This window comes from Dromiciops gliroides, chromosome 2, assembly GCF_019393635.1.
Source record: "Dromiciops gliroides isolate mDroGli1 chromosome 2, mDroGli1.pri, whole genome shotgun sequence".
NCBI classification, from domain to species: Eukaryota; Metazoa; Chordata; class Mammalia; order Microbiotheria; family Microbiotheriidae; genus Dromiciops; species Dromiciops gliroides.
In genome coordinates this window covers 637,448,512-637,462,630 of record NC_057862.1, presented here as the reverse complement: position 1 = coordinate 637,462,630, position 14,119 = coordinate 637,448,512, and the positions used below count along the sequence as shown (strand labels likewise).

At 47.6% G+C, this 14,119-nt stretch overlaps 1 protein-coding gene across 3 annotated transcripts in view; it reads left to right on the top strand.

Annotated features, from left to right (window-relative positions):
• The first annotated feature begins 3,681 nt into the window (after positions 1-3,681).
• The window catches only part of ZDHHC1 (zinc finger DHHC-type containing 1), a 54,777-nt gene continuing 44,339 nt past the window's right edge, over positions 3,682-14,119 (top strand). The window contains exons 1-2 of one of the 3 annotated variants that reach the window (XM_043989218.1): positions 3,682-3,951; positions 9,682-9,902. In XM_043989218.1, coding sequence (XP_043845153.1) covers positions 3,808-3,951; positions 9,682-9,902 — 365 coding nt within the window. In that variant the 5' untranslated portion in view covers positions 3,682-3,807. Of the gene's footprint in view, positions 3,952-4,710; positions 4,832-9,681; positions 9,925-14,119 lie in introns of those variants that run through there. The other 2 variants (XM_043989216.1, XM_043989217.1) reach the window with 2 other exon arrangements.

The following is a 14,119-nucleotide window of genomic DNA, read 5'->3' as shown; positions in this document are numbered from 1 at the left end:
CTACACACGTGGATGGCTCCAGAGAGGTAAGTTATGTACTGTGGTCTGACTGATAGACTCTCAGCATACTCAGAAGTCCCCTGCCTTCCTTCCTCGTCCCATCTGCTTATCTCTATAGATACATCTATGACAATTCACTTCCCCTTCTCTCTGCCCCAGGAAACATACTTCCAGTTAGGGCCCTTCAGCTCAACCTTCAACCACAAAATAAATTCAATAACGAATATTCATTAAGCACTTGTCTGTGTGCAAAGTGAGATTCCTAGAGTTGGGGTTAATTCTGGAGCATGGCTTTGGGTGGAAAAGAGTCTCAAGGACCCCTATTTTGGGGGAGGGGTTGAGACAATATTTTTTTATCCATAAAATGCAATCCATATATAAAAACATTACCTATTTGGAGAACCTAATTACATTTGTTTTGTTTTCTGATTTAAGGTCTAACTATGCATCAAAAACATACAGAAAAGCACAAAGGACCCCTCAGGGCACAGGCTCTGCTACAGTGACCAGAAGCAAATCAATTTCACTCTCAGGGCATCAGTTTACTAATCTGTACACTGGGGCATCTCAAATAGTACAACGATAATGGTGGAAATTAAACTAGAGGACCTTGGATTTAGAGCAGAAGAAGAAAAAACTGAACTGTTTCTGTTCTTGCTTAGCTGTGTGACCACAAAAAAGGCATTTAACCTTGCTGAGCCTCAGTTATCCTAATTTATAAAATGGGGATAATAATGCTTGAGTTTCCCACCACACAGGGTTGTTGTGAGGAAACGTGGTATAAATTTTAAAGTGTTTTGTAGATGTGGGTGATTGTCGCTATGAGTACAATCATGATTGCTGAGTTACATTTCTGAGGCTTTGTGATTCTTAGGCCACACCACCCAAAAGAGGTATGCTGGCCAGCATAGCAGTTTGGGAGCGGGATTAAGGGCCAGGAAGGCTTGGGTTTGAATTCTGCCTCTGGTGTTTATTAGCTGTGTGACCATAGACAAGTGGATTAAACTTCAATGGCCAAAATACTTCTAGCATTTACCAATTACAGGGATGTTATGAGGTTGAGATGAAACGATGTATGTTAAGCGTTTTGCAAACTTTAAAGTTGCTACATAGTTCAGAATTTTAAAACATTCTAAAAGTGCAGTTGCTCTAAGTCTGGTTGTTGTCCTTGGTACTGGAAAAGGACCAGAATGACCTCACTATGTTAGGGTCAATGTACAGTGTGTCAGAATGTATGGTGGCTGATGAGAGCTCTTATGAGCTCAGAAGGCTCTACCACAGGTTGGCCACAAATATCCCATATGAACATTTAGAATGGAGATGGTTCTAGATTTATGAATTTCACATTTCTTTTGAGCTACTGCACAGTGCTGTCTTTGAAGTTTGTAGTAAAGTAAACCTTTCCTTGGCAGTTCCCAGTCAAGGAAACCCCCATTCCCTAAACTGGGGGTTCTTTTTTGGGGGGGAGGGCAATTGGGGTTAAAACACAGCTAGTAAGTGTCCGAGGTCGGATTTGAACTCAGGCCCTTCTAACTCCAGGGCTGGTGCTCTATCCACTGTACCACCTAGCTGCCCCTAAACCGGGGGTTCTTAATCTTTTTTGTGTGTGTCTTACCAGGTTAGTGAAGTCTATGGATCCTTTCTTGGAATGATTTTTAAATCAATAAAATTTAAAAAGAGGTTTACAAAGGAAACAAAATATATTGAAATAGTTATTAAAATCTCTTTTAAAGAAGTCGGAAACTCCCTGAAATCTATCCATGAACTTTTGGGGGAGGGGGAGGTCCAGTAACTCCAGGCTAAGAATCTCTGCCCAAAGCAATCCATTGGAGATTTTGAGGTTATTTCCCTTGTTCCAAGAGCTCTTGAATGGGAAAGAGGAAAGGCCGTGCTCCTGTCTGCTCGGCTTCCATCACTGCTAATACATGCATCCTCCTAGATTCTTTTTCTCTCCTGGAGTTTTCTTATCAATTTGGCTATACATACCTCCAAAGTGTTCTTCCCTGGTTGGCTCCTTATAGGCTGGTGAAACAGGGGTGGGGAACTTTTAATCTGTAGTCCCTGGAATGAAGCCCAGAGAATATGTCAATTTCCTCTAGATTGTTCTGGGCTCTCCCATCCAGAACACAGAGTCCTCAGCGTCCTTTGCTGAGATACTTCACGTGGTATGCAACGACCTCACCTGGCAGCTTGGCCCATCCCAGAGGGGCTGGGGTCTTCCTCAAGGACAGGGGCTCTGAGAATCTAATGATGAAACCATCTAAAGGGGGAAGGAAGGACTAAGATGTCTAAGGGTATCACTAAGGGGAGAGACTGAGTTGCCGGGGTGTAGAAGCGTTCTAAAGGGGAGTGGCTGGAGTGTCTAAAGGTGAGGCTAAAGGAAAGATAATAAGGGGCTGATAGCCGTACTGGACTCTGCCCAGGTGACATTGCATCTGAAATATTATCAATCTGGGAAAGATATTATTGATAAGCCGCAGAACAGACTGGGAACTGCCAAGAGCAACCAGTCTGCTCAAAATCCTTGAATTGCTATCACTCATCCTTGGTTGAAGGCACTTTGTCCCCAGAGAGCAGAAGTTAGGAGACATGGGTAGACATGGTAAATGGACAACTTTAGGCTTGATAGCAGGAGAAGTTTGTTCACAGTTAGAGCTAACCACGTGGTTCCTCCCTCTGGGAAGTCTTCAAAGATTGGATAACCAACCACTGTTTGGTGTGTCCTATTGTGAATTCCTTTTCTAGAATGGGTTGGACTCCATTGCCCTCTCAGAAACCTTGCAATTCCAAGATGCTGTGATTTTAGGGTTCTGTGAAGGGACTGGCATAGAATAAGACAAAAGAGCAAGGGTGGATCGTCTTCTAGGGAGGGTCTCTCAAGGTAGGAGTAAGACAGTTGAGTTTGGGGTTTCCTAGAGCAGGGCTTCTTAAGCTCTTCCCACTCGAGACCCCTTTTAGTCCAGTTATTGTTATTGTTTGTCCTTCGATCTCGAAGAGGACCAATGACAGCGGGGTGATGTCATAACTTGCACTGAATTGCATTTAAGTGAGGGAGGGCTGTGCAAGGTCACCAACCTCTGTCCTCCAGAGCCATCTGGGTCCAGTGGCAAGAGATAGATCAGGACGATTGGAGATGGCCCCGGATGTTTGAGGCAATTGGGGTTAAGTGACTTGCCCAGGGTCACACAGCTAGTGTCTGAGGTGAAATTTGAACTCAGATCCTCCCAACTTCAGAGCCAGTACTCTATCCACCCAGCCACCTAGCTGCCCCAAGCGGGGAGCGACTGGGATATCTAAGGGTGGGGCTACCCAAGGAGGGCCAGCTAGGTGGCGCAGTGGATAAAGAACTGGGCCTGGAGTCGGAAAGATGTGAGTTCAAATTCGACTCAGACATTTACTGTGTGACCTTGGGCAAGTCCCTTACCCCCTTATTTGCCTTAGTTCCTCATCTGTAAAATGGGGACACTATGGAGAGTATCTTTGTCAAGAAAACGCCCGGAAGAGTCACAACAAAACCTAACCCGGACGAGTCTAAGCAGGATTGGAGAATGTAAGGGGGCGGGGCTGGAGGGAGGAAAGGTGTCAGCGGGCTCGGCTGCTGCAAGGAACGCGTCTGGCGCGCTTTGGCCGCTGTGTGGCGCCGTAGTCCCCAATGGTTGCCAGGGGAACGGGCCCCGCGCCTGCGAGTCAGGGGAGGCCTCGCCTCGGCGGCCCAGGCCGTTCCGTCCCCACTTCATCTGCCGCCGCCGTCGCCGCCGCCGCCGCTGATTCCCGACCTTCTCCCCGGCTCCTCCGCCGGCTCCAGGGATGCGATGGGGACCCTGGGCAAGAGGACGCGGGGGTCGCGGAGCTGGCGCCCGAAGGCCTCAGCCGCCGGGGCGAGGAGGGTCTGAGGCTCCTCGGCCGCCCCGGGACGGAGAGGGCCCGGGCCGGGCCGGGCCGCGAGAGAAGGTAAGCCCGGGCGGAGACCCGCGGGGCCGGGCGGGCTGGGCGGACAGGGAGCGGGAGGGGGCCCCGAGGAAGGGAGGGGGGCCGGGGCCGGAGGATGGAGTGGGGCGGGGAAGGGGGGGATGGGGGAGGACAGGAGGGGACGGTGGGACGAGGGAAGAATGGGGTGCGGTGAAGGGGAGAGTAAAGCCCAGGGACATCGAGGACAGAGAAGAGGCAGGGGGCCAAGGAAGAGGCGGGGGGTGGGGGGGGACCAGGGCCGGAGGATGGGGTGAAGTGTGGGGGGGACTCATCCAAGACTTCGTAAACTTTTTCCACTCGCGACCCGTTTTTTCCCGAGAAATTTTTACGGGACCCCGGGCATTTAGGCATATAAAATAGGTATACAAACATAACATATACTGTTGCCAAATTTTTCTCGACCCTCACATTCAATTACGCGACTTCATATGGATGGGGTGTCGACTCACAGTTTAAGAAGCTTTGATCTAAGACAAGCAGGGGGTCAAGAGGAGGGAGGGGGGGCCAGGGCAGAATCAGGAGGTGTGGGGAAGGAGAGGGGATACCCGACCAGGACTCTGGCACAGACCTGGGGAACACTAGGGTGATTATGCAAGGGCATCATAGGGTGCATCAGGGAATATTCAAGTGCTGTCCTTGTTCCAGCCCCTGGGCCTTTCTTCTCTGTCCTACTGGTTCCAAGCCCCTTACCCAACATCCTTCCTGCTCATGTTCTTTCCCTAGCTGGTCTCCTCAGTGTGTCCCGGTTACAAGGTGGGAGGGACAAAGAGCCGGCCAGCAGGGACACTAGGTACCGTGGGATGACAACAGAAGCCACAAGGACAGCAGTCAGTGAGGACACGGGCACAGGCAGGAAGCACAGGTGATTTGGGAGCAGGGAGCGATACTAAGGGAGGGATGTGGAGCTGGAGGTGACAGAGGCTGTAGAGGTCAGGTTACCCAGGATATGAGAGGTAAGATATGGAGGATGGAAAAGAACCTGAAGGTAGGATGGGAGCAGGGAGAACATGGGCTAAAAGCCATGGAGCCAGGCAGAGATGGAGGAAGAAGCCCAACTCTCCAGGAAGAGGGTGGGGATAGGAGCCTGAGGGGGTAGTGGACACAAGAGTGGGACTTGGGGCATATGGGGACACAGAGGTAAAGGATAGAGAGTTAAAGGGGAGACAGTTGGGAGAATATGGAGGATGGGGAACAAGGGATACAAACAACTGGGGAAGACACTGGGTGGGATCCAGAATCGGAGAGCACAGGAGGACTCAGAATTGGAGTGTTTGGAAGGGTCAGAGCTGGAGAGAGACCTCTGGTACAAGCTTCTTGTGTACTGATGAGGAAATTGAGGCCTAGGAAGGTGAATTGACTTGTCCAAGGTCATACAGATAGTAAGCATCAGAGAGAGGCTTGGAAACCAGGATTTTTTGGTGTGAAATGTGCTAGGGAATGGTGGGGAAGGACGGAAGAACACAGGGAGAGAGGAGGGGCAGGATCTGGGAACCTAAAGAAAGTGATGGATATAAGGAACTGAGAGTCAAGGAAGAGAGAGAGTGTGTGTGTGTGTGTGTGTGTGTGTGTGTGTGTGTGTGTGTAAGGGGGGGGAGGAATGTGGAATGGGGTCAAAGGCTGGATGTAGGCCTGTGGAGATGAGTGGTGACGTGAAGGGGCATCCAGCTAGGTTTTGCCCGGTATGGGGTGTATGGGGATGAGAGGTCTCTCTTCACTCTTTTACAAGATAAAAGCTTAGATTAGGAATCTGGGTGGGGGGAGGGGAAGGGGTGGGGAATGGCTGTATGAAATTTGGAGTTAAAGCAACAGAACAGGAAATTAATAGAATTTAGGAGACTTGTAGGCCAGGTGGCTCATGGGGTAAGGATTCATCAGAACAAGGGAAGCTGTAGGTAGGCTAAAAGGTCACGTGGGTAGGACTTCGGGAGGGACAGCCCAGGGAGGCTGAGTATAAACATAGGGACCTTGCTGAGGGATTGGGGTTTGGTGGGGGGTATAAGAGGGAAGAAAGACTCTATTCCCCTTCCCTGGGCCCTGGTTAAGGGAGACGGAGTGGGTAGACTAGTGGGTTAATCTGAAGGAGTTAGAGAAGGGTTGGAGCTGGCAGCAAAGGGGACCAGGGCCCAAGGACCTTCGAGGGTGTGTATTAGATGTGGTACATAGGGGATTGACACCTGGGCCCTCGGAGAAGGAAGGGGATGCTCCTCTCAGGTTTCTCTCCTTTCCGCACCCCCGTCATTTTGGGCGCCCTTGGGTTTTCTTGCAGAACAATAGCCAAGACTGCTGGACACACATCTAAGAGGGAAAACTTTCCGTGAGGTCCCTGCTGGGTCTGATCTCCATAGTACATTCTGTCCCGTCTCCCCTTATCTTTCCTCCTTTGTCTCTATTTCCCGAGGCCATCCCATATTAAGTTTAAGGAAGAAAGGAAACAAGCATTTACTAAGGGCTTGCTGTGTGCCAGAAGAACTGAAGGAAAAGACTTTGTGGCCAGCAATCGGAGTCCTGAGCATTCACCACATGCACCGTAGTGGGCTGTTATGTGGTTGACCTCGGGTCGCTTTTTCCGAGACGTGGCCCGTGTCTCTTTCACATTCACCTCATTGTGTGGGCTCGCAGGGCCGTGAGGAGGCCAGCTGGGGTTTGCTGATGATGTTCCAGCGGTAGAGTGCACCCCGCGTGGCAGAGCTGTTTTCTGGGCCCTGCTTGGCACTGGCTCGCACCACTGGCATGGAGCTGGCCCAGCTCTCTCTCAGCATAGAGAAGTCTCTCTTCAGGCTGGGGCTCCCAGGGAAGTGCTGAAAGGGGAGGAGCTGCCTGGGGGACTCATCTGGATCTCATCGACACATCTTGTGTGCCCCAGATGTGGGGCTTTTGTGTCTGGCTTTGCCCCCTCCCCCCCTTTAAAATGAAAATCATCCCTGTCGAAGGAATTCACGGCCATAAGCTCCTTAAATGAAATTGTCACAAGTTGTTAAAAGCTGGCACTGGATTTTGAGGGCAGCCTTTGTTTCTCAGCCAGCTGGCTTCAGTTTCTGGTGAATTATTCAGGGGCCCTGTTAGAGTCAAGCCTTGGCCAGTCACTGTCAGCTATGACCCCCCCTCACCTCCTTTCCCCCCACCACTGGCAGGAAAGCCTTAGACAAACAACATCACCCTGGGCCAAACAGTGGTCTCCAATCTGGAGACATTTCCCACCCTTGTTGGCTTGCTGCCAAAGGTACCCAGCTTTTGGGCTTTGCCGTGCCTCTGACTGAGTGACATGGATGACTTCTAGACCACTTTCTCCGTGGCCCACTGTTGCCCACTCAGCTGGCTCATCAAGAAATGGATTTCCTCTATTTGTATGGCTAAATACAACAAGGCAGCTTTTTTTTCCTTGTGTGTGGTTTTTTTTTTTTTTGGTGGGACAGTGAGGGTCAAGTGACTTGCCCAGGGTCACACAGCTAGTAAGTGTCAAGTGTCTGAGGCCAGATTTGAATTTAGGTCCTCCTGAATCCAGGGCCGGTACTTTATCCACTGTGCCACCTAGCTTCCCCTGAAAATTTGTTTTGTTTTGTTTTTGTGTTTTGGTTGGACAGTGAGGGTTGAGTGACTTGCCCAAGGTCACACAGCTAGTAACTGTCAAGTGTCTGAGGTCAGATTTGAACTCAGGTCTTCCTGACTCTAGGGCCGGTGCTTTATCCACTGTGTCACCTAGCTGCCCCCAACAAGGCAGCTTTTTAAAACAAATAGATCTCTTACTAGCTGTGTGACCCTGGGCAAGTCACTTAACCGCAATTGCCTCACAAAAAAAAAAAAAAGAAAAGAAAACAAATAGATCTGAGCTGAAATAAATATTGCCCCTCAAAATACTTTGGGGACTTTCTCTACTTATTCTGATGATGCTCCATCTTTCATGGTGGCTCTCAGTGGCATGGGTGCTAAGTAAATTGCCTCTGTAAGAGCAGGAGGAAAGCTGAAAAAGGACGGCAGGAAGAAAGCACTTTGTAAAACTTGAAGTGCTGTTTAAATGCTCTTTTAGACTGCTGTTAAAGACATCTTTAACAAGTCACATGAAAACATGGCTTCATAATGTAAATGTGCCCACATTGTCTCATCTGAGCCTTACAACAACTATATAAAATCCGGACTACAGTAGATAGCACCTCCATTTCTCTGATTAGGAAGCCTCGCTGTGGGATAACTTGCCCATGTTTGCAGAGCTATTATCGGAGAAGGAAAGGAAAGGTATTGAGTCCAGCCTATCCCTTTACCCAAGAGAAGATTGAGACCCCCCAGGGAAAAGAAAGGGACTTTCATCAATCAATCTCATTACAAATAGGCATTTTAGAAAAATTAATTGGATCAAAATAGCTTTTGGCTGAGTCCCGGGATACCCTTTGCTCTGTGACAATGAAGATTTGCTAACACTGAGGACATTCCAAAGAAAGTGGAGGGCCTGAGTTAAAACAGCTGTTCCAAGGCAGTCTGACCTCAGCTCCTAGATGGGGTTGGGAGGCCCAGCCTCTTCCTCCCCTTCAGCTGCCTCAGTTGGGGGTGGGGGTGGGGATCAGCCAGGGCAGCTGTTGGAGCTTGGACAGTCTTGGCCCTAGCCTGGTGGCCCAGGGAACCATCCCCCCCCAGGCCTGGTGCTGTAACCAAGTGCCATCTGCACCTGGCAGTTTGTGAAGCCTGAGGAGGGCTGCTTCACCTTTCTCTCCAACCATGAGATGCACTTAGAACACAGTAAGCACTTAATAAATGCATTTTCCTTTACTCGTGCATTTAGATAGGGTGATCCAGGCTTGATGGAAATACCTAAAAAGGAATTTTAAAAATGTTTTCAGCAATGGAAGCACAGTTGTAGCAGGAAAGAATGAGGTTATTTCAGAGGAAGAATTGCCTGCTTGTAAAGGGAATTATAAAAGTTAGAACACTTGTAGCATCATAGGTTTGGAGCTGTATAGGCCCTAGAGACCAACTGGACCACCCCCTCATTTTCAGGTGGAGAAATTAAGCCCCAAGGAAGGAGGGAGCCTTGTCGAAGGGCTCCAGGACAAATGTGTGGGTTGCGGCAGACTCCTCCTGTTATACATATGGGCCTCGTCTGGACTGCCACTGTCTTGTTTTCCTGCTTCTCCAGATCAAGGGAAACACATGCTAGAATGGGGCTTAGGTGCTAATGATGATGACGGTGATGAAACTTGCCTTTCTATTGTAAATTGCTATTCTAGATTGGGATCAGAGACAGAGGGCCAGGTGTCACCCAAACTTTACAAGGAGGGATGCTCCTTGTCCCCGGGGTGCTGTTAGATTAACCAAGGGTAGAGAAGCCCTCCCTGGCAGCTTGTTTGAGGACCTCAGGTTTAATCATAACCTACTAATAGGAGATGACTAACTAATCTTAAGAGAATCAGCGTGTGTTCTCATTATTTGGCCCAACAGCTGATACCATTACATGCCTTACTTTACTTACACTTTGATGAATGTGAAAAGAAAACACTTAAAGGAACACAGACCTTTGGCATCTCCTGTTTAATCTCAGCTCAGTGACTTGCCCTATAGCTGCCCCCAGCCCTTCCCACCCCCACGGCTCACTCACCTCAGTTTACCTACTTGCAAAACAAATACAAAGGAATTGTGTTCCCTAAGGCTTTGCCTGGGCTTCTGGTCTGCGGGGACAGTGTCTACAGGGATTCCTGCTAAGAGGATTTTCTCTTTTCTCTGGAGATGAACATTTGCAACAAGCCCTCCAATAAGACAGCTCCCGAGAAGACTGAATGGACAGCTTCGGACAAGGACAGCGGACCGTCTCCGGAGCTCTGTGGCCAGCGATCCCGGAGAAATGGCTGGAGTTGGCCCCCACACCCATTCCAGATTGTTGCTTGGCTGCTGTACCTCTTCTTTGCTCTGATTGGCTTTGGGATCCTCGTTCCTCTCCTGCCTCACCCGTGGGTACCTGCTGGCTACGCTGTATCCTTGGGAGATGGTGAGGTGTGCTGGCAGTTTTAGGGGTGAGGGCTCGGCTTCTCAAGGGACTTAACATGCATCTGAGGAAGGTGAAGGATAGAGTTAGTGAGTACAGGCTCGTCCCAGCTACCTGTAAAATAAGAGGGCGACTCCTCAACAAATACTTATTAAGCTTCTACCATGTGCAAGGCATTGACTGTCCTGGGTGCCGGTGATAGATAAAAAGACAAAAACCAAACCATTCCAGACCTCTCCGAGCTTACATTTTACTGGGATGATATCGCATGTCTGTGGCTAAGAAAATGTCGAGTGTACATGAAGTGGGCTAGAGAGGAGAGAGCTAACAAGTAAAGGGGAGGGGAGCAGGGAAGAATTCTTATAGGAGGCGGCAGCTGGGCTGTGTGAAGTGAGGGATTCCAGAAAAGGAGAGAGTAACCGTGACCCCTACACCCCCTACTCTCTTTGAGCCTGTTTCCTCATAGGTAAAAATCTTAGTAACAGGTTTAATTTTGGAAGGTTCTGTGAGATTCTACTCTCTGATGAGACAGACACGGTTAAACATTGACGACAACTGAAAGAGAAGCCGTATTTACTAGGTCATTCTAGGTGCAAATCACTTCAAGTAAACTCAGCATCTGGAGAGCCAGGTTTGACCAACATATAAATGAGAGGGTGACCATAAGAAAGAACTAAGTACTTTACAAAAGAATGTACAGTAGAGCAGGCGCCTCAGGGGATCTACAGTGTGATCTGATTTAAGATCTGTTGTGTGTGAGAATTCCTCCATAGAGGTGACCTCAGTTATGCCTGTAGAGTGTAAACTCTGGCGGGTCCTAAAAGCTGGAAGCCTTCAAGGACAGCCTCGGCAAAGGCTAAGGGCGGGCAGACGAACGGATCACCAGGAGGGCCCTCAGCCAAGGTGGCTTATTTAAAAACTCCATAGCAACTCAGACCATTTACTAAAACAAAAAGGGGGTAGTGGTCTTTGGAGAAAACACTGATAATGATTAAATAAGGAATCCTTCAAGTAGGGGAGCCTTGTATTGGTGACGTGTCCATAGGTCTCATCCTCCTTGAGGGGACTGGGCCATTTCTGTAATATCTGTATCCCCAGAGCCTGGTGTGATGCCTTAAATCACCATTTAAAGCTAGGAGAAATCTTAGCCATCCTCCAGTCCAGTCTTATTCCACAGAGGAGAAAAGCGAGGGCCGGCAAGTGAAGTATTATTTTCCTCAAGGTCATTCGTGTAGGTAATAAGGAGCAGAGTTGGATTTCGGTCCAGGTTCTCTGACTCCTGATTCATGGTCTTTCCATGACCCCGTGCTGCGCAGCAAGAGCTTAATCTTTGTTTATGAATTGCATTGATTTTAGTTTATCAAAAAGCTTCACTGTGCTAATGAGCAGATGTGTCTCTTAAGTCAGGGTATAACTGAGAAAGAGCCTCCTTTGTTCAACACTCTTCTTCCTTGTTCTTCCCAAGCCTTTCCTAAGACTACAGCTGCCCCGATCCTTCCAGCACCCAAAGGGAAGACCTCGCTGGGCTCTGCCAGCCTCTCCTACTTTACAAAGAGCTGTTTTTGGATCAACCAGACACCTCTGCTAGTGAGAAGAGATGTTACTCTCTCTCCCATGTGAAAGTGGCCTTGAGGTGTACATGTGGGTCATTGTAGATTGTGTATATTGTGTGACAGACTGGAGCTCTGGGGGATAGTCCTTCTGAGCTCATGCTATGTGATAGTGCTAAAAGGTGTCCCCGTCTGTGTCTCTGCTGCCTCATATTTAAATAGAAAACCCCAAGGTCATCAGCTTCCCTCCTCACATTGAGAGTGGACTTGAGAGTTTTCCAGCCTCTGTGTCATGTTGTTGACTCATATTGCAGACCACAAAAATCTTCTGAGCATTTTTAGACCGACTGTTGTCTAGCCCACTCACTCCCATTCAAGCGTGAGGCTTTACATTTATCTCTCTAAATTTATAGCCTTCTTTCAAACTTCCTCTTAGGTTTAGCCTAATCTTGTAGTCTGTGAAGATCTTTCTGGATTCTGATTCCGTACCAGCTTCTGACTTTCTTGTATCAGCAGAATTGATCTTTCTGCCTCAAATGCCTCTCTCTGTCCTTTATGGGGCAGAGAGAAGCAGAGCTCCCTGAGGCACTCCCCTTCAGACCTCCTTCCATAATGGGCCATTCACCTAGTTCAGACACACTGTTTTACACTGTTCTGCCAGTCCAGGGACCCTGTCAGAAGAGGAAATGCATTAACTTTTCACACAAACTGTTCTTCATGAAGCCTTGTTGGCTCTTGGTAATCTTGTTCCCTTGTCTACACGTTCACTTCCTTTGATAATACTGTCTATAATTTTGCCAGTAATAAGTGAAAACTCATTGACCTAAAGTTTAGATTCCATTCTTTTCCTTTTTTTTTTTTAAAACAAAAAACATCAGGACGTTTGTTCTTTTCTAGGCCTGTAGTACTCTCTCCTTTTCCATGGCCTTTCAGTGATTGTGGGAAGTTGCTCAGCAATCACATCTTCTAGTTCTTAGAATAAATATGATCTTGGGCCTTGAGACCTGAGTTCCTCAGGGCAGGTCTTATGCCCTTCTCACTTCCGTTGTCAGTGCTACTATAGCTGCTTTTGCTTTGTTCTCTCTAGCCCAAAACTCATTATTTTTTTCAAAGAAATTAGAAGAAGAATAAGAGATGAGCAGCCCTCTTCCCCAGGTGTCAGTTTTCCGCATCTCCTTTATTCTGAGTTGCAGGACTCTCTCCCTTCTTTGAAGCTATGATATCTCATAAAGCCTTTTTTTTTTTCATAAAGCTTTAAAAACAACAACCACTACCTCTCTTTTTCTTGTCCTTAACTCTTCGTGACAGCCTTAGTTCTTTCTGAGCTTGGGCACCTTGATACCTTTTTTTTCTTTTTCTTTTTTAAAGTGAGGCAATTGGGGCTAAGTGACTTGCCCAGGGTCACACAGCTAGTAAGTGTTAAGTGTCTGAGGCTGGATTTGAACTCAGGTACTCCTGACTCCAGGGCCAGTGCTCTATCCACTGTGACAGCTAGCTGCCCCACCTTGATACCTTTTTAATAGATCTGGGCTGCACTTTTGTATTCATTGATTGTTCCTAACCTGCCTTCATCCCCATCTCCTTTACACAGTTTTTAAAAACCTGACTTGATCACTGTGTTCTCTGTGTGTCTACATTGGTCCCTGTAGACCAGGGCTTCTGAAACTTTTTCCCTTCGTGACCCTTTTTCACCCGAGAAAGTTTTACTCAAGCCCAGGTATATAGGTATATAAAATAGGCATAGGTAACCTTTTATTATTACCAAATTGTTCACAACCCCTACATTTGCACATGGGTTCAAGACCCACAGTTTAAGAAGATTTGCTTTAGATGGTTCCCTTTTTCCCTCCTCATGCAATTGTTTCTCTTTGTGCCTTTTGTTCTTCAGAAGCTTCTCCACCTTTCTGGGCTAACTTCCCTTTGCGTTGCATTTTAGGCCGTGATGTCCTGTTGAACCTTTCTTGTTGCCAGATTTTGCTTCTGCTTCAAATCATCTTTCATATACATCTTCTTTCCCCTCCCACAGCTTCAGCCTACTTCAGGTTCTTATCCCTTCTGACCTGGACTACTGCGGTAGCCTTCTAACTGGCCTTCCTGTTTCATACCTTTTCAATGTGTCCTTTCTCTCTCCCCCTCAAAGAGAGCCTCTGGTTGTAATGAAGCATTAAAAAGATAAAAACCAATTCCATGCAACTATCCAACACTTTGTAAACACATTGATATTATTAAGTGGTGTTTTAAACCTGTAGTTCCACAGTTCTGCAACAAAGCAAGAAGGAGATGGTGAATACACTATTATGAGCCCTTGAAAGGGGTAACCTGTCCCCAGGGAGCCTCTCATTTTTCTATTATAAACTATGCTTCAGAAATCCAAATTTCATTCCCAGACACCATGTTAACCTAATGGTTTACTTTCTAAGCCCACTCTTTTCTTTTTAATCCTTCATCTTTGATGGATAGCAGTGATTAATGCCTTACTTGTGCCCCAGGGTCTTTTCACTTATTTTTTTAAAATAGTATTTTATTTTCCCCAATTGCACATAAAAACAATTTTTAACATTCGTTGTTTAAAATTGAATTCTGAATTCTTTCCCTCTCTTCCTCCCCTTCCTTTTCCCTGAGATGGTTAACA